Source organism: Chiloscyllium plagiosum, unplaced genomic scaffold, assembly GCF_037043375.1.
Source record: "Chiloscyllium plagiosum isolate Xiang-an unplaced genomic scaffold, Cpla_swu_hap1 HiC_scaffold_6, whole genome shotgun sequence".
Lineage (NCBI taxonomy): Eukaryota > Metazoa > Chordata > Chondrichthyes > Orectolobiformes > Hemiscylliidae > Chiloscyllium > Chiloscyllium plagiosum.
This window is the reverse complement of record NW_028270144.1, coordinates 95,036,500-95,056,981: the sequence shown is the minus strand read 5'-3', so window position 1 is coordinate 95,056,981 and position 20,482 is coordinate 95,036,500. Positions and strand designations below refer to the sequence as shown.

The 20,482-nt window shown below is 40.4% G+C and overlaps 1 protein-coding gene across 6 annotated transcripts in view; it reads left to right on the top strand.

The window, feature by feature from the left end:
- LOC122550794 (NEDD4-binding protein 2-like 2) overlaps positions 1–20,482 on the top strand; it is a 43,138-nt gene that overhangs the window by 13,653 nt on the left and 9,003 nt on the right. For all 6 annotated transcript variants that reach the window (XM_087988233.1, XM_087988234.1, XM_087988232.1 and 3 more), the window contains exons 4-5: positions 7,202–7,290; positions 14,624–14,700. In XM_087988233.1, the coding sequence (XP_087844359.1) occupies positions 7,202–7,290; positions 14,624–14,700 (166 nt within the window). The remainder of the gene's footprint in view (positions 1–7,201; positions 7,291–14,623; positions 14,701–20,482) is intronic.

Genomic DNA, 20,482 nt, shown 5'->3' with positions numbered 1-20,482 from the left:
CATGCCTCCTGTATTCTTATTCACATTGTTGTTGTCATTTATATAAACAAACACTGGATCCAGCACCGATCCTTGCGACAGACTGATGGTCACTGGTCTTCAGTCTGAATAACAACCCTCTGTCTCCTACTGTCAAACCACTTTGTATCTAATTGGCTAGCTCTTCTTGGATCCTGTGAGATTTAACTTAGTCAACAATCTACCATGGTGTTACCATGCCAAAGGCCTTGCTAGTCCATGTAGACAACATCTACTACTCTGCCTTCATCCATCTTCTTGGGCACCTCTTCAGAAAAAACTCAATTGCGTTAACGAGACATGATATCCTATCCGGAAACCCAGGCTGCCTACCTGTAATCAGTCCTTGCCTTTCCAAATGCACAGAATGCCCTCCCTCTCTCAGAATGCCGTCCAACATATTAATCACCACTAACATCAAACTCACCAGTCGATAGATCCCTGGCTTTTCCTTGCAGCCAATTTTAAATAATGGCACCGCATTAGTCACCCTTCAGTCTCCAGCAGTTCACCCATGGCTGTCGATGATATAAATATCCTTGCGAAGGGCCACACAATTTTTTCCCCAACTACCCATAATTTCCTGAAATAAACCTGATCAACTCCCAGGGACTTTTCTACCTTTATACATTAAGATCTCCTGCACCTCCTCTTCTGTAATCTGGACGCTTTCCAAGGCAGCACAATTTATTTACCCAAGTTTCTGCAACTTTCTCCACAGTACAGAGGAACCCCGATTATCCGGCATTCGATTATCTAAATGTCTGATTATCCGGCAAGATCACAAGGTCCCAATGCACGGCTAAACTCTGTTATCCAGCATTCTATTACCCGGAATTCGATTAACCCAACGAAATACTCCCTGCCCATGTACTTTGGATAATTGAGGTTTCGTTGTAAATACGGATGCAAAGTATTTGTTTAGGATCTCCCCTATCTCCTTTGGTTCCACATGTAGATGGCCTAGTTGGCTGATCTGTCTCAGGCCTGATCTCCAGTTTCCATTCCTGTAGCAATAAATGCCAAAATTCCATTTTCCCTCCTTTATTATCTGCTATACCTGAATACTAGCTTTCTGCAGCTCCTACACAAGAATACTCAGATCCCTCTGCACTGAAGCATTTTGAGAATTCTCTCCATTTAGATAATGTACCTTTTTATTTTTCCACCCAAAATGGATAACCTCACGCTAATCCACTTCAAACTCCGTCTGCCAGATTTTAGTCCATTCACCAAAACTCTCCATATCAATTTGTATGTTTTTTATTTCTTCATTGCAACTTAGTTTTTCCCACTTATTTTGGTGTCAACTGCAATTTTGGTGATAGTAGATTGTATCTCTGCATCCAAGACATTAATACAAATTGTGAACAGTTTGGGGCCCAAGCACCAAACTGGTGTGACACCCCACTGGTTACAGCTTGCTGTAAAAAAAGACCCCTTTATCTCATCACTCTGCTTTCTGTTGGTGAGCCATTCCCCTCTATAAGCTAATGTAATACCCCGAACCCTGTGTGATCTAACCTAGTGTAACCTGTCTGCAGCATCTTATCAAACTCCTTCTGGAACTCCATATGTTCTATATCTACAGGATCCCCATTAGCGACTTTGTTTGTAACATCTTTGAAGAGTCTAGCAAATTGAGCAAACATGACTTACTCCTCATATAATCCATCAGAGTCAGCATGTTTTTGTTTTAACTTTGCAAATATCCCATTTCAACTTCCTTAAAAATGGATTTTAACAATATCCCAATGGCAGATATTAAACTAATTGGTCTATGGTTTCATACTTTCCGTCTTCTTCCCTTTTTGGGTAAGGGCAATATATTAACATATATTTCCAATCCACTGGAACCTTTCCAGAGTCAAGGATATTTTGGAATATTATAATCAATGCAATTTTGACATGTATTGGTTTCGAAGTATGTACTTACTGTGGAGTTCTTTTTTGAGCTAATTTTATATTCAAGCTACTGAGCTCCAGAATTGAAGCTGGATTTTGTAGTTCATGGTATGAAGCTGTTTGCAAGTGATACATATGTCATTTGTACTCAGCCTACGAGGCTGTCATTGGGTTAAATGAGCACGTCAGCTGTTCAACAGCCAGGTGTTGAGATCTGTTTCCCTGAAGAAGCGTTTTGATATGAGAGTTGAATTTATTTTATCAGTTTACCCATCGGGTAGAGTTTGAGAGAGACTATACAACTTAATCCTTTTATTTATTATTTTTCTCAACTTAAGATCATCACTTACTCATTCCTTTGTAATACTGAGTAAATTGCATTTTCCAACCTTTCCTTTATAATTCTACCTGAATTACTTTCTCCTTTGATTCCCATAACTGAGGAAAGAGGGCTGGATGGCTGGTTTGTGATGCAGAGGAATGCCAGTGACATGGGTTCAATTCCCACACTCCAAGGTTACTGTAAAGGACTCTCCTTAGATGCATCTTCCATCACTTGAGGCATGGTGAACCTCAGGTTAAGCTACCACCAGTCATCTGTCTGTAATGAGAGAGCACTTCTATGTTCTGTTAGGACTATGGCAACTTTCCCTTTACTATATTGAAGTCACAATTGTTTTCCTCTCGACAGACGTTGTCAGGCATTTCTCCAGCACTGTTTAGAATTGAACACTTGACTGTTACTATCGTGAATATATTTGATTTCAGTTTAGCAAAATGCTTAGTCTGAGATTTATTCTATTTGGTTTGTTTGCTTCTGTACTGTACATAAATACTGAATCTAATATAGCTTCTATTCATATGGAGACTCTCTCTTCTAATATGATTCTGTTAACTTTGTAATTGCCCAATTCTTTGTTGAACATAAACCACAGGGATCTACCTTTTCTTTAAACTGTGCTAACCCATTGAATAATTATCTGGTGAGTTTCACCACAATAGCCTGTTCGATACAGGTTTCACTGCCTTTTCGTGTTGTGATCATCGGAGATGGAGTTGACCCCCTTGGACATTAAGGCTGTTCTGCTATTCAGTGAGATTGTGACTGATTAGATTGTGGCCTTTGAACTTTTATTGTTGTTCCAAAATCTATCGAACTTAACTTTGAATATATTCAATGATGTCACCTCCACTCCTCTCTGGGGTGGAGAATTGCAAAGTCACAGGATCCTCTGGGAAAAGTATCCTTCATTTCCAACTTAAAAGGATGATCTTTAATTGTTAATTTGTGACCCCAATTGTAGATTTTTCCAAAAAGACAAACCGCCTCAGCTTCTAATAACTTGCACTGAAACTTGGGTATATAACCTGTAAACTGTATTCTGCAGTGTTCTGCATCTTTTTTTCATACTACTTGGTTTAGAACAGTGCTTTGTTTAAAACTGCAAGCAAGGTTGGCATTGCATTGGTTAAACAATGAAAAATTCAGGATAGATGCAAGAAGTTATTTGTGACTATAGTTAAGATTGTTTGACTTTCAGTTTTGAATCAGATTAATTATATAGAAATTAGATAATGTGTAAGCTTGATGCTGTCATGAAAATGGTGTAGATTCTTTCAAGTTAGTTTCAAATATGTAATGATAGCTAACAGTGAAGCTAGTTTTTTTAAAAGAAAATGTCTCAATCTTAATTATCACCCTTTTCTCAATTCAGGCCAGAAGAATTTGTTTATCAATAATAACCTTATGCGTGTGACCTTAATTTTCTGGTACTTCATCCTGTGCTTTTACACAGGGTTTTAGAATTTGATGATTGTCTAGTGAACTTCGATATGAAATTTTTCTAGCTCTAGAAAGTCCGAAATGTTACTTAGTTCGTTTAGACTATGTTCTTTGGGTGTTTTGTTTAATTAGATTAGATTAGATTACCTACAGTGTGGAAACAGGCACTTCGAAGAGAAACCCACATCCCTATATTTACCCCTGACTAATCCACCTAACACTACGGCCAATTCACCCAACCTGCATATCTTTGGACTGTGGGAGGAAACCGGAGCACCCGGAGGAAACCCACGCAGACACGGGGTGAATGTGCAAACTCCACACAGCCAGTTGCCTAAGGCGGGAATTGAGCCCGGGTCTCTGGCACTGTGAGGAAGCAGTGCTAATCACCTGAGCCACCGTCTCGAGGGGATTGCTCCCTTTTACCACAGTGATGGAAGGTTGGAAGAATGGAAAAAAAACTGCAATTGTTGGTGAGAAATATAAGTTTGTATACCTTGTGGGCAGATGTTTCTCTTATTAGGGGAGACGTTGGCACAGTTGTAATGTTACTGGACTGGTAGTCCACAGGACGAGGCTAATGCTGTGGAGACGTAGATAACAGACTGCCATGAGGGATTTGAATCAAATCTTTATTTTAAAAATCTGGTACATATAGCTTTATATGAGCACAATATTGTTGGAGGAATTGTGTATTAAATGTTAAAAGATTGAGTAGCTGGAAAAAACATTTAGTCAAAGTTTTTCATCTTGCATACATTAGGAAAATGCAAGTAAACCAAATTTGGAACAGGGTATTGATTGATTAGTAAATGGACTATGATCAAAGTGTTGCCTGCAAGAATGCACCAGGGAATAGCAGATAAAGTAGGAGTCATTGTCATTCAGAATAGAACAGATTACTGCAATGAAGTGTACTGACAATTGAACAACCAGGAACACTACAGGCAACTACTGGCTGATCTGACGAAAGAGCACACCTGTAACTAAACACATTGATCAGGACTTTGGATCCAGTCCTTCAGAGCTCCCTACGCACCCTCATCTCAAATACTTCTTGCGTAGACGACTTCTACTGCCTTATGAAGATACATAAAGCCACCACACCAGGATGTTCCATCGTATCAGGCAATGGGACCCTGCGTGAGAACCTTTCTGGCTATGTCAAAGGCATCTTGAACCCAATTATACAGGGGACCCGCAGCTTCTGTCATGACACTACAGATTTCATACAGAAACTCAGCACCCATGGACCAGTCGAACCAGAAATATTCCTTTCACAATGGACGTTTCAGTACTCTACACTAGCATCCCCCACAATGGCATCAAGACAACACCCTCAGTACTCCACACCAACAACTGCCAAACTCCAAGCACCTTTCTACAACTTATCATCTTTGTCCTCAACCACAAGGTTTTCACATTTCACAACCAGTTCTTCATCCAGACACACAGAACAGCCAAGGGGACCAAATTTGCACCCCAATATGCCAACATTTTCATGCACAGGTTCGAACAAGCCTTCTCTATGCAGGACCTCCAACCAACACTATACACAGGTATATTGATGACATTTTTTCCTCTGGACCCATGGCGAGGAGTTACTGAAAACAACCACACAATGATATCAATGAGTTTCATCCCACCATCAAACTCATCCAGTATCTGTCTCATTCTTGGACACATGCATCTCCATCAAGGATGGGCACCTCAGCACCTCACTCTCTACCACAACCCCACGATGCTACACTTCTCCAGCTTCCTCCCAAAACACATGAAAACAGCCATTCCCTATGGACAAGCCGTATGCACCGACAGGATCTGTTCAGATGAGGAGAACGTGATGGGCACTTGGAAGTACTCAAGGATGCCTTCGTATGAACGGGGTACGACACTCAACTCATCGACTACCAGTTCCAACATGCCACAGCAATAAACCATAATGACAACCTCAGGAGACAGACTGCTGCAGCTGACAGGACTTCCCAGGGGCCGAAAAACTGTGCCATGTTCTTCGCAGCCTGCAACACATTTTCAGTGAAGATGAGCACCTCACCAAGACCTTCTCCACGTCTCCACTTCTCACCTATTAAACAACCACCAAACCACAAAGAGATCATTGCTGCATTGTTTGCAGCAAACTGCTCTGCTTTCAGGACAACACCATTCAACCTTGTCATGATAGTCGCTGCAAGACGTGTCAGAATGTCGACACAGATACCACCATTACACCATGTATGTGGCAGGTACTTGTGACTCTGCCAACATTGTCTATCTTATATGCTGCAGGCAAGGATGCCCTGAGGCATGGTACATTGGCAAGACCAAGCAGAGGCTATGGCAATGGATGAATGGACACTACACAACAATCATTAGCCAAGAGTGTTTTCTTACAGTCGGAGAACACTTCAGCGGTCCAGGATATTCAACCTCGGACCTTTGGGTAACCATTCTCCAAGGCAGACTTCGGGACAGACAGCAACGCAAAGTGGCCGAGCGGGGCTGATTACCAAGTTTGGTACTTATGGGGGTGGCCTCAATCGGAACCTTGGGTTCATATCACACTACAGGTGACCCCACTGCACTACACCATACATACACACGCATGCACGCAGACACACTCCTACACACACAGATACACACAGAAGCATAGGCACGGGCGCACGCACTCCTACAGACCCTCTGTCTCCGACGTTCACACATACACTCCCATACTCTCACACACATACACTCCCATACTCTCACCCACACATGCATCCTCGCATAGATTTTTACCCCTTTACACTCTCACTCTCTCACATACACACATACTCTCATAGACACTCATACCTCCCCAACACACACACACACACACGAGTTTGTGGGATGAATTTGTATTTGGAGAATTATATTTTACTCAAAAATTGCATAAATCCATGTAAGATTCTGTAAATCCCTTTCTTAGAAATAGAATCAGTCTGAAAATTGGGGTACAGACAGCCTCATACCTTGAATGCGTTATCTCAGCTGACATGGCATCTATTGTTAAAGTTCACTTGAGAATGTAACTTTAAAAAGTTCTGGGATTTACACATGAAAGAACTGAAACCACAATGGTAATCCTAAAAGGTAAGAGACTTCACAAACAATCCAGGTCTTTTTCAATATATAATTTGTTACATCACATAATAAACTTTTGCTATAAATTCCATGTCTTACGATCTTATTCTCCACAACCACCTGATCAAGGAGCAGCACTCTGAAAGCTAGTGCTTCCAAATAAACCTGGTGGACTAGAACCTGGGATTGTGTGATTTTTAACTTTATACATGCCAGTCCAACCAACACCTCCAAACCAAAAGCTTTGGTAAGTGTTGAGAATATGAGAGAGCATTGATGAGAGAGAATGGAAGTTTTCAATTCTGTTAAGAATTACATTTTAAATAAAGAGAAACACTTCAGTTATAAATAAATTATGTTTCTGACACAAATGTAATTCATATTTTTTTCAAACAGCTAAACAGTCAATGGATGAAGGCAGATCACCTATAATTATAGATAATACTAATATCCAGGCATGGGAAATGAAACCATATGCGCAAATGGTAAGTTGTATGTGTACTTGTGAAATATGCTAGAAGTAAATGTCTGTTGTTTCTGGCTACTTGTCATTGGAAATTAAATGAGCATTTTTATAGAAAGGATGCATTTACTTCATACAGCTTTGTATGTAAACACTTGACACTTGTAAGGTTGACTCACACTACTGGAAGAACTCTCTCTATTTTTGTGGGTTAAAAACTGGGGACTGAAGTGAGAGAAAGCAGTTTTTAAAAACAATGTTTGAAAGAGTTTTTAAAATTTATTTTATTCAATCCCAGATGTGGGTGTTGCTGGTTGGGGCTGCATTTAGTGTGCATTCTGTGTTGCCCATGAGAAGGTGGTGGTGAGCTGTCTTCAGCTGTTTCAGTCCCAATGCTATTGGTAGACTCTCAATGCCCTGAGGGAGGGAATTCCAGAATTCTGCCAAGTGACATTGAAAGAACATCGATATATTTCCAAGTCTGGATCATTAACAGCTTGGAGGGAACTTGTAGTTGGTGGTGTTCCCGTGTACCTGCCGCCATTGTCCTTCAAGATGGAAATTGTTGTGGATTTGGAAGTTTTTGCTTCAGGAGCTTTGGTGAATTGCTTCAGTGCATGTTGTAAATGGTGCACACAGCTGCTACTGACCTTTGGTGATGAAGGGATGTAGCTATGGTGCCTGTCAAATGAGCTGCTTTGTCCTGAATGGTGTCAAGCTTCTTGAGTATTGTTGGAGCTGCATCTACGAAACAAGTGGAGAGTATTCCATCACACTCCTGAGCTGTGTTTGGTAGATAATGGGCAGGCTTTGGGGAGTCAGGAGGGGATTTATCTGCTCTAGGTTTCCCAGTCTCCGAACAGCTCATTATGTAGCTCATCCAGTTAAGTTTCAGGTCACAGGATGTTGATAGTGGGGGAATCAGTGATAGTAAGCGTTGAGAACTGGTGATGACAGATTAAGGAGTGACAATGGATAGGCAATGGTAAATATTTAAAGAGCATTCATTCCCCTCTGGGATAAAAATAACATTGAAAGGTGACATTGCTATAGCTAACAAGATATTATATCCAGAGAAGGGCCATACAAGTTGGCCAAAAAAGCAACATTGCTGAGGATTGGGAGTAGTTTCGATTTCAGCACAGGAGGACAAAGAAGTTGATTATGTGGGGAAAAATAGAGTAAGAGAGTAAACTTACAGGAAACATACAAACTAACTTTAAAAGCTTTCACAAAAATGTGAAGGGACTAACAATAGTGTAGACAAATATAAGTCCCTTAGTAGTCAGACACAAGGGAAGTTATTATGGAGAACAAAGAGACAGCATACCTGTTGAATACATACTGCAATGGAGCACTAAATAACATCCCAAGAATGTTGAGGAACACAATCTAGTGAGAAAGAGGAACTAAGGGAAAGAGTATTAGTAGGAAATGGCATTGGGGAAATTTATGGGATTAAAGGCTTTCAAATGCCCAGGACCACATAATCTACATCCCAGAGTACTTAGGAAATGGCCTGAGAAATAGTGGATGCATTTGTGGCCCTCTTTGAAGATTCTTTAGACTCGAGAACTGTTCCCATGAATTGGACAGTGGATCATGTAATCGCACTTTTTTGAAAAAGGAGGTAAGACGAAACAGGAAATTATGAGCTAGGTAGCCTGATATCGGTAGTAGGGAAATGCGAGATGAATGTGGGTACTGCAGATTAGTTCAGGCTGCATCTGAGGAGTAGGAAAATCAATATTTTGGGCAAGAGCCCTTCATCAGGAATGAGGCTGGGAGCCTCTGGGGTGGAGAGAAATGGGAGGGCGGGGTGGGGGGGGTGGGGCTGGGGCTGGGGAGAAGGTAGCTGAGTGCTGTAGTTGGACAGAGGTGGAGGTAAAGGTGATGAGTCAGAGAGGAGGGTGGAGCGGATAGGTGGGAAAGAAGAATGAGAGGTGGGACAGTTCATAAGAATGGTGCTGAGCTGGAAGGTTGGGGTAAGGTAGCGGGGGTGGCTGAAATTAGGAAACCAGCGAAGTCCGCGTTGATGCCATGGGATTGAAGGGTCCCGAGATGGAAGATGAGGTGTTCTTTCTCCAGGCATCGGGTGGTAAGGGAGTGGTGGTGGAGGAGGCCCAGGACCTGCATGTCCCTGGCAGAGTGGGAGGGAGCAGTGGTGTTGATTGGCGCGGGTGTCCCGGAGGTCTTCTCTGAAGTGCAATGCATTTAGGTATCCAGTCTCCCCAATGTAGAGGAGACCGCATTGGGAGCAACGGATACAATAAATAACGTGTGGAAGTGCAGGTGAGACTTTAATGGATGTGGAAGGCTCTTTGGGGCCTTGGACAAAACTGAGGGGCGGGGTGGGGGGGTGTGGTGGGGTTGGTGTGGGCGCAGGTTTTGCATTTCCTGCGGTGGCAGGGGAAGGTGCCAGGAAGGGAGGGTGGGTTGACAGGGGCGTGGTATTGACCTGGTAGTCACGGAGGGAATGGTCTTTACAGAAAGTGGATAGGGATAGGAGGGAAATATATCTCTAGTGATGGGGTCTGTTTGTAGGTGGCGGAAATGTTGGCTGATGAGATGTATACAGAGATTGGTGGGTGGAAGGTGAGGGGCGGGGGGTTCTGTCCTTGTGATTGGAGGGATGGGGTTAGAGGGCAGAGGTGCGGGACGTGGATGCGATGCGTTGGAGGGGGTATGGTGGTCTTCAAAGAAGAGGCCATCTGGTGTGTTCTGTGGTGGAACTGGTCCTCCTGGGAGCCCATCTGGTGGAGGAATTGGGAGTAAGGGATAGCATTTTTGCAGGGTGGGAGGAGGTGTAATCCAGTCACTGTGGGAGAATCCATCATAAAAGATTAGAAAAGAATGACAGGTTTGGACAGAGCCAGCAAGGATTTACAAAAAGGGAAATGATGCTTGACAAATCTGTTGGAATTCTTTGAGATTGTAAATAATACAGTTGATAAAGGGGAATGTAAGTACATAAGAAATAGGAGATGTAGGCCATTTGGCCCATCAAGCCTACTCCGCTATTCAATAAGATCATGGCTGATCTTTTCGTGGACTCAGCTCCACTTACCTACCTGCCCACCATAAACCTTAATTCCTTTACTGTTCAAAATCTAAATATCTTTGCCTTAAAAACTGCTTCACTGGGTAAGGATATGGTTTATTTGCATTTTCAGAAAGCATTCAATAAGATCCAATATAAGAAATTAGCGCACATAATTTAAAGTACATGAGGTAAAATGGATAGAGAACTAGTTGGTAGGCAGGAAATAAAGAGGAGGAATAAACAGGTTCTGTTTTAAGTGGCAGGTAAGGACTAGTGTGGTACAGTGAAGATTAGTGCTTGGACCCCAGCTGTTCGCAACATACATTACATTTAGTTCCATCAAATAAATTAATATCTCTGCAGACAACACAAAACTGAGTGGGAGGATGAATTGTTAAGGAGGATGCAGAGATGCATCAGTGTGGTTTGGATAAGGTGAGTGCATGGGCCAATTCATGGCAGATGAAGTATAACATGAATGAATATGAGGTTATCTACTTCGGTGACAAAAATAGGAAGGCAGGTTATTATTTGGATGGTAATAGAATGTGAAAGAGTGAGGTGCAACAAAACACCTGTATCCTTGCATACCTGTCGCTGACAGTACACATGAGGTCCAACAGGTGATGAAGAAGACAAATGGTATGTTGGCCTTCATAGTGAGGTGATTTATACAGAGGAGTTTTGCTCCAGTTGTACAGGCCCTTGGTAAGACCCTGGACTATTGTGCGCAGTTTTCATCTCTTGTATCTTAGGATGAATGTTCTGACTATGGCGGTAGTGCAGTTAAGGTTCATCAGGTTAATTGCAGGAATGGCAGACACATGGAGACCAACTAAATCTATACTGCTAAATGAGTTGGAATGATATTCACTGGAGTTTAGAAGAATAAAAGAGGGGATAGAAACATATGCAATTCCAGATAAGATAGACTAGAGGGGTGTTCTTGATAACTGGGAAGTCTAACACCAGGGTCACAGTCTAAGGATACAGGATAGGGTATTTTAGGACTGCGATGAGGACAGATTTCTTCACCCAGAGTACTGAGCCTGTGGAGTTCTCTGCCACTGAAAGCAGTTGAGGCCATAACAGTAATTGCTCTCAAGAAGGAGTTAGATGTAGTTCTTGAGCTGACATGGATTAAAAGGTATGGGGCAGAAGCAGGAACAGGGTACTGAGTAAGATGATTAGCCATGATCGTATGGAATAATAGAGCAGGCTCAAAGAGCTGGATGGCCTGCTCCTGTTTCTTTGGTAAAGCCATTGAATAGTGGCAGTGGTTAGATTATGTCTCATTGGAGATGGTCATTGCCTGACATTCCTGATGAAGGGCTCTGGCCCGAAATGTCAATTTTCCTGCTCCTTGGATGCGGCCTCACCTGCTGTGCTTTTCCAGCAACACACTCGACTCTGATCTCCAGCATCTGCAGTCCTCACTTTCTCTAGTTGATTGCCTGACATTTGTACAGTGCAAGTGTCACTTACCACCTTATAGCCCAAGCCGGATATCGTCCAGGTCTTACTGCATTTGGTTATGGACTGCTTCAGTATCTGAAGAGTTGTAAATGAAGCTGAATGTTGTGCATTCATCAGTGATCAACCTCACTTCTGACATTATGATGGAGGCGAAATTGTTGATGAAGCAGCTGAAGATGGTTGGACTGCAGACCTCACTCCCTAAGGAACTAATGTTTGTTTGTGGTGCAGGTGTTCAATATGCTTGCCCGTTAACTGAAAGATTAGTGCTTCAAGATTACCCAGAATACTCAAAAAGTGTGGCGCTAGAAAAGCACAGCAGGTCACGCAGCATCCCAGAAGCAGGAGAGTTGACATTTCGGGCATAAGCCCTTCACCTTATGCCTGAAACATCAGCTCTCCTGCTCCTGAGATGCTGCTTGACCTGCTGTGCTTTTCCAGCACCACACTTTTCATCTCTGATCTCCAGCATCTGCAATTCTCACTTTCTCCCACCCAGGCTAGTGTAGGTTATCCACATGGTTGGCTGTCGATTGGCTCTTTGGCTGCAAGGAATGGCAGGGGTTTTTGTTCATGCCACTGAGCCAGAGACTCTGGTCCAAGTCCTGGCTGCTCTAGAGATGTCATAATATCCCTGAGTAGGATGAATTTTAAGAGAATAAGTATCCATAAGGATACGAACAGCATATTGAACCTGTTTCTGTCACATAGTGCCATCACATCTGACTGGACAGTTCAATGAGTTTTGGCCAAAGTCTAAGCTATCATATACCTCCCAGGTAGACAATTCCAAAGGTTAATTACCCTCAAAGTAAAAGGCGTTCTCTTTGCCTTCACTCATTAATGGCTGGGCTGTTGGGCACAGGGTTAGTGTCCCTCCCTCTGTGCCAGAGTCCTGGGTTTAGATCCCATCTGCTGTAGAGGTGTGTCACAACACCACTAAGTAGCAGTTTGATTAGAAAATTTCTCACTTGAGGAACTCCTGCAAAAAATGTCCTAGAGCTGAGATGACTAACTGCTTAACAACTATAACTATCTTTTTGCCAGATATGACTCCAGTCAGCTCAGAGTTTTCTCCTGATTCCAGTTGGCTCCAATTCCTTAATGTCACACTTCATCAAATGCAGTCTTGATGCCAAAGGCATCTCTTTTGGAATTCAGCTCTTTTGTCCATATTTGAATCAAGGTTGTCAGAAGCTGAGTGGCCCTGGCGGAATTTGAAGTGGGTGTCAGTGAGCAAGTTATTGCTGAGCATCTGCTGCTTGACAATACAATTGATGAAACCTTCCATCACTTTTCTCATGCTCGAAAGTAAATTGATGGCATAGTAATTGGCCCAATTGGATTTGTCCTGCTTTTTGTGTGCTGGACAAACCTCGGCAATTTTAAGATGACAGTATTGTAACTGTACTAGAACAGTTTGGCTTGGGGTGGGGTAAGTTCTAGAGCACAAGTTTTCACTAGTATTGGCAGAATGTTTTTAAGGCCCAGAGACTTTGCCATGTCCAGTGTCTCCATTCTTTCTTGATACCATGTGGAATGAATCCAATTGGTTGATGCTGGGAGCTTCTGGAGGAGGATGAGAGATTCACTTTGCAATTCTAGCTGAAAACCGTTGTACGTGCTTTACCCTTTTTCTTTGGATTGATGTGCTAGCCTCTCCCATCATTTGATAATGGGGATATTTATTGAGGTACCTCCTCCAATAAATTGTTTAACTGTCATCCACCATTCATGGCTGGCTGTGGCAGGACCACAGATTTAAGATCTGGTCTGTTGGTTGTGGAATCACTTAGCTCTTGCTGTTTAAACTGTGTGCAATGCAATTTTTTTTTTTTGTAGCTTCATTTTCAGGGCAGCCTAACGTTGCACTTAGCATGCTCTGCTACAGTTTTCATTCTGGATGCTAGCAGGATCGATGACTTCCTATATATGACAGGTCATACATCTCACTCAGCTGTGTCTTGATTACTCTTTTTTTTATTGTTTAATCTTAACGATAACAACCTTAACTTGAGCTCTTAAACTATATACTCTCCAGACCTTAATCGCCTATCCCGCTGCTTCCTTTTGCCCCACATCACTTTTCAAAGTTTGTCATTACTTCAAAGCTTCACCTCCAGGTTCATTAAAGGTTTGCTGTTCAGTACTCTGCTCCCACTGCTGCTCAGACTGAGTCTGATCGGGGTCTCATTAATCAGGCTTTGAAACAGGAAGCCCCAATGTCATTCACCTGTTCTACTGCGTTTCATTCCAGCTGCTGCTCATACTTGTCTGACCTTTCTATTAATCTGGATTTGAAAATCGGTTAAATTATGGAATCTTGTGACTTTTAAAATCTTCAAATTTTTGACAACTCTGGAAATAGCAAGGCTTGCCTTCCAGCAGGAGAAAGTGAGGTCTGCAGGAGATCAGAGCTGAAAATGTGTTGCTGGAAAAGCGCAGCAGGTCAGGCAGCATCCAGAGAACAGGAGAATCGACGTTTCGGGCATAAGTCCAGCACTTGATTTTCCACAGTTGTAACACTATATGTACTTTATATTGTTAAAAGTGCTGAGTTAGTTACAAATTTTCTTCATTCGCTTACATCAGTTGGAATTTGTTGAAATGATTTGCATTCATTTCAATAAAGTAACTTGAATAAAGTTTGTATGTTTAAACTCTGACATTAAATTGCAAATTAAGACATATTCCTGAAACTTTCAAATCTACATTCCATGCAGTTTTCATTGAAAATATTGAGTGTGTAATATTTTTATGTGTGAAATTGTTTAGCATGCAATTATTCACCTCTGAAATTCTTAATCATAATGCTGATGGCTGTTATCCTGCACAGGCTGTGGAACGGTGTTACAGCTTGAGTTTTCGGGAGCCAGAAACCTGGTGGAAGTTTAATGTTGTGGAGCTAGAAAAGTAAGTTTTATTTTTCTCTTCTGAACTTGGAATTGCTCCTTTATGCTAAAAAAAATTCTGATATGGCTTCAAAAGATATTTCCATAAGCCATTGTTTGTTCCAAACTATTGAATTGATTGCACACAGGCAATGTTTTATTTTAAGCAAACATGTTCCATGTTCCCATTGACATGAACATTAGGCAATTAGGTAAACAAGTTACTTCAGAAAGTTTTTAATTTGTACCAATCATGTTAAAGATATGTTAGTTTTTATTATTATTGAAGCTCATGCCTTCAGGTGCAGCTTTCTTTCTTTCTTTGGAAGTGGAGTGGCCATTTGCTCTCTGATTCTTGCTGTTTGATGCAGTCGGTGTATAAGTTACTTCAATATCTAAAGAACATAAACTGATCTGTAAAGCTATTACCTGCACACAAAGGGTACTAGTAGAGTAATATATTGAAAATATCACTTGTGGACAAATAGTTTTAGAGGATAATATACTCGAAATATGCACTCAAACAAGAAGATTGGTTTTTTTTCTGAAATGGAATTCCTTTTATAACTACTTAATTCTGTTCACTGCATGGTGGAGGGTAAATTTGGAATTTGTTTCAAAAGGTCATCAAAACATTATTTTCAAAATTGTATTTGTTAATTTTCTTTTTTTTAACCTAGTCACTCCTTATGGGTACTGGAACACAGTGCTTAAGTTACTGCACTAATTATGCAGATAATGAAAATTCATAATCCATCATTGCAGTTTATCAAGTTAAATTTGAAAAACCTGAAATAACTAGTTAGTAGACAATTCAGTGAATGTTCTAATTCCAAAGCCCTCATCTAATGTATTCCAGTCTGGTTAGGACACATATATGTCTACCCAACCTTATAGAAAATTAGGACAAATACAGGACAAATGCAACTCCTCTATCCATTGTCTGGCAGTCAATTCTAAGTGACCAGCAAAGCAATATAAGGAATCATCAATTCTGTGAGCAGGAGGTACGAAATCATCAATAATCAGTGTACAGCTTTTCCAAACCATATTTGAAACATGAAGTAGAGATTAGATGAAATCTACTGCCCTTTCAGTCAAAGCAACATTAGACTGAATTTGGGCCCAAGAAATCCTCACAAAATTGAGGTCTATGGGAGTTGGTGCAGGATAGGTTAGGTGTTGTGGGGTGATCATTTTGGAAAGTTTTCCAAAAGCTGGAGAGACATCTATTGCAAAGCAAAATAGTTGTGGTAGTTCAACATCAATTGTTTCACTTTAAGATATGAGTAATTGATTTTATACTTTCCACTGCTTATTTGATATAATTTGCACCATCTACACTTGGACATTCCACCTCTAGTTGTGATTCCTTGTTACTGAAGCAGATGCCAGAATGCAGCAAGACTTGGAAAAGACCCAACCGTAAACTCTCAAATGGAAATTAACATTCATGCCACATAAATGCCAGAAAGTGATGTTTTCAGAGAAATTAGTTTCTGACAACCGTTTTGTAAAATGGCAACAAAGTCTCTAACTTTTGCATCATCAGACATTGATGAAAAACTATTCCAACTTGGACATGTTTTGTTAATCCTTCTATCACTGACAGCACGTCTTCACCATAAATCTAATAGAGAATATTTTCATCACATGAACCACAGTTGTTCAAGAACCCTGCTCACCACTACTTTTCAAAGAACAACTAGAGATGGACAAAACATAGAAATAAAGAGAGTAGAAACAGGAATAGGCCATTTAACCCTTTGAGCCTGCTCCTGCATTGAGTATGATCAGGACTGATCATTTAACTTAGTGCCTTGTTCCTGCTTTCTCCCCACATCCTTTGATTCTTTTAACCCTAAAATTCCTTAGTAAATGCTGAGTTTGATGATGGCAATCATGTTTCAAGGTTGGTTTTAACATCCAGAGGTTCTATTTGGATGTTATTAATACTACAGCAAAGTATCTTTTACACTTTTGGGCAAAATCAGGTGGATCTGTTTTCATACTTTCCTTTGAAGGACTTGTTAAACATGGAGTTGCTCAAAAATGCATTTGTTTTCAGCTGGAGTAACCATTTACTCGAGTGTCAAAAGGAAAATTCTAAATATAATGGAATAAAAAAAACAATAATAAAACTCACTGCAGAGCAAATTAATTTGTTTATTGATTTAAATTAGATTATTAATTGAATTATTTATTTAGCATTCTTAACTCCTTTGTTTTCAGCCTCTCAAGTCTGGGGTTGAAGTCTGTTTTTCTGCAGCTATTATTATGTCAAATGAACAGAGTTAACATGTATACCTGTAATTCCCAGCATATGCATTGTGGAGAACCTTTCTCCATGTATTATTGTGATAGTGCTACTCGAAACTGTTGCAGTACTTGAGTTTTTAATTTGAGGTTTCAACTGAAAATCCCTTGTTTTACAATAATAAGAGAGATTTTTAAACAAATGATGAGACGTCCACAGGAAAATTATTTTAGTTTTCTTTTACTGAGAATTGGCTAGCATAGATTGTTAATCTCAGGACTTGTTTAATGCAGTACCTTGTTGCATGTCTTGCTCATAAACAGTTGTCTCAAATTATGTTGAAGTGCACTGAATTAATGCTTTTAGAATTTGGGGGAAATTTCATGCAGTTTTTGGTTTCCCGTCACAGAGAGAGAGAAAAACCCCGTTGTGAAAATGCAAGCAAAAGAGATGACTGGCATGGATTCTTTTCATTATAGTGACTGTGTTGGATAAATTCATATTAAGCAAATTTATACAACTATCTAAGGAAACAGAAATCCTCTTTTTAAAAAAAAAATGTTTTATATTTGAGATCTTTCATTTTATTCATTCCCTCTTAACAGCTAACCTTAGTATTATCTTGGTGTAAGCCGCAACTAATTTGTGTCTCAACTTTAAAAATCACACAACACCAGGTTATAGTCCAACAGGTTTAATTGACAATACAAGCTTTCGGTGCGCTGCTCCTTCATCAGGTAGTTGTGGAGTATACGATTGTAAGACACAGAATTTATAGCAAAAGTTTACAGTGTGATGTAACTGAAATTATTCAAGGTATTTTTCAATGTATAATTTCAGTTACATCACACTGTAAATTTTTGCTATAAATTCTGTGTCATACAATCGTGTGCTCCACAACCACCTGATGAAGGAGCGGCTCTCCGAAAGCTAGTGCTTCCACTTAAACCTGTTGAACTATAACCTGGTGTTGTGTGATTTTTAACTTTGTCCACTCCAGTCCAACACCGGCACCTCCAAATCATGTCTCAATTTGAGTTTGTAACCTGGCTAATAAAGTTCGATTGCTTTCTGGCAATCTCTTATACTTAATCATCTAATTATCTGCTCTGAAACCTGGGCTTGGAATTTATATTTTTGCCATGTCCATCTTGGTTATTTGATTTTATACTTTGTTGATGTCTACATTTAATATGATGCTACTATTGGCATGCTTGTGTGTGAGAATGGCATGAATGATCTGGATCCTTGGTTCAATTATTTTCAGGTATTCTTTGTTTCAGTTTTCTTTTCCCCCAAATTATCTAAAAATCACCTGCCAATTTAAATTAAAACTTTTTTTGGATTTAAATTTCACAAGAAAACTTGTTTCAAGGAAGTTGTTGAAAGCTGGTGTGTCAAACATATGTTTTATTTATTTACATTTGGAATCTGAAAAACGATGATTCTTTACAAAATGGTTTAGGTTTGTCCAGCACTCAAAGTCTTTCTTTTCTGGGGCTAAAAAAGTATTTCAAATCAATGACTCTTCCATCTGGAATGACAATGACAGCAGGATACATGGGCACATCATCAAACTGCACTGTTAACTCATTAATGTTTTGACCTCAGGGGAAATAAAAGTTCTCTGAACTCAATTTTCAGTAGTTTCTAACACACCTCACACATTCATTCTGGATTTTTTTCCCACTTCTCTGTTTACTTGGACCCTAGTCATGAAGCAACAGCACAGGGTTTTCCTACCTTTGTTTAATGCATCAAACTGCTAACACCCATCTCCTCACTTAGAGAGCTAAAGATTCCACTTAAACATACATGTATGTAAACAGGTCTTGCCTGCAGCAAACCACCATTATCTATGCTTTCTTTAGGAATCTGTAAACATGCATTTCAAGATACTCTGTTCTTGTGTACCTTTCAACTTCTTTCAGCATTTTGGAAGGCCATTTCTTCCACAACACACTGGCTTACTCCTCCATCATAATAATTTGCCTTTTTCAAGGCACATTCCCATGCATGATCAGAGGATGTAATACTTGTGCTTTTACCTTCTCTTTTTCATCATCCAAAGCTCCACACATTGCTTTCAGCACTTCACTGGGACAACTTCAATTTAGTATGAGCATTTGCTTACAAAATGTTCTATACTTTGGAGGATACTCAATACAAATTGGGTGACCATTTGGCAGGGTACCAAGTTTCAGTTCATACCTATGACATCCAAGCTTCCAGTCACTTTTTACTTTAATTTTCAGCTCCAAATCTCTCTGACCTTGGTCATCAGTTTGCTACACTTTAACAATGAAGCTCAATGTAAACCCCATTAACAATAAACAGATTGGTGCAGAAACTCAGCAGGTCTTGTACTGTGTTTAGAGAGAGAAACAGAGTTAATGTTTCAAGTCTGGTATGATTCTTCAGAACTAGACATTAGTGGTCTGATGAAAAGTCAAAAGATTGCAATGTTGATGCTGTTTCTCTTTCCACAGATAGTGCCAACCTGACTATTTCCAGCAGTGCTTAAGTTTGGATGAGAGCCTATCTGTTGATCATTGTGCAATTCATGGTTCCAATCCTGTCCCCTAGTTTAATCGTTAAATCACTTCCATTTGCGTCTTTCAACACAATAATGTCCTTGCACAATTGTTTAGGCTTTCTCTTTTGTCTCTCTCTTCTTGTCAATATACTTTCACTTGACTGTTCATGTAATGAAAGGGATATCTTGCGTGTGTATGCAGAAGATATATAGTTTCACTTCTTTTCTGCCAACCTGTGCAGCTTTGATGTTGCACTGACTGCAACCCAAGTCAGAGTTTTTTCCCAACTTGAGGCGCCTTATTTCATATTATGCGCATGGCTTATTAAGCACATTCCTCTTCACTAATGTTCATTTTATGAGTGCAAGTCTTCTGTGACTTAGTTATTACTTGGAATTATTGGATATGAGTTAAGGAGGGAGTTGGAATTAAAAAGATGGAACCACTATTGATAAAGGAATTGTGGAGTAGATTCAGAGCTGAATAGCTGCCTTCAATTCCTACAATTCTCCTTTTATCCTAATAGATGTTCTAAATCTGCCACCAAAATCACCCAGTTCTACAGACCTGTGTTCCTACAACTCCACGTCCCTCCAAATGCTCAGTACCTTGAAGTTTAATCTGTGTGCTGTGTTATTTGAGGTTTTATTTGTTCAGTACCCTAATTGACAACTTCTGAAGTTTATTCTCACAAATTTCAACAACTTCAGAATCATGAGATTGTTATCCTGTACAGTGTCACCACTTACATACCCAGCACTGTTCTCACTGATCTCTATTGATTGATCAACTTTCAGTGCATCTACTTGACTGTTCTCATCCTTGTTCATCTTAATGCATAGGAGAAAGTGAGGTCTGCAGATGCTGGAGATCAGAGCTGAAAATGTGTTGCTGGAAAAGCGCAGCAGGTCAGGCAGCATCCAGGGAACAGGAGAATCGACGTTTCGGGCACAAGCCTGAAGAAGGGCTTGTGCCCGAAACGTCGATTCTCCTGTTCCCTGGATGCTGCC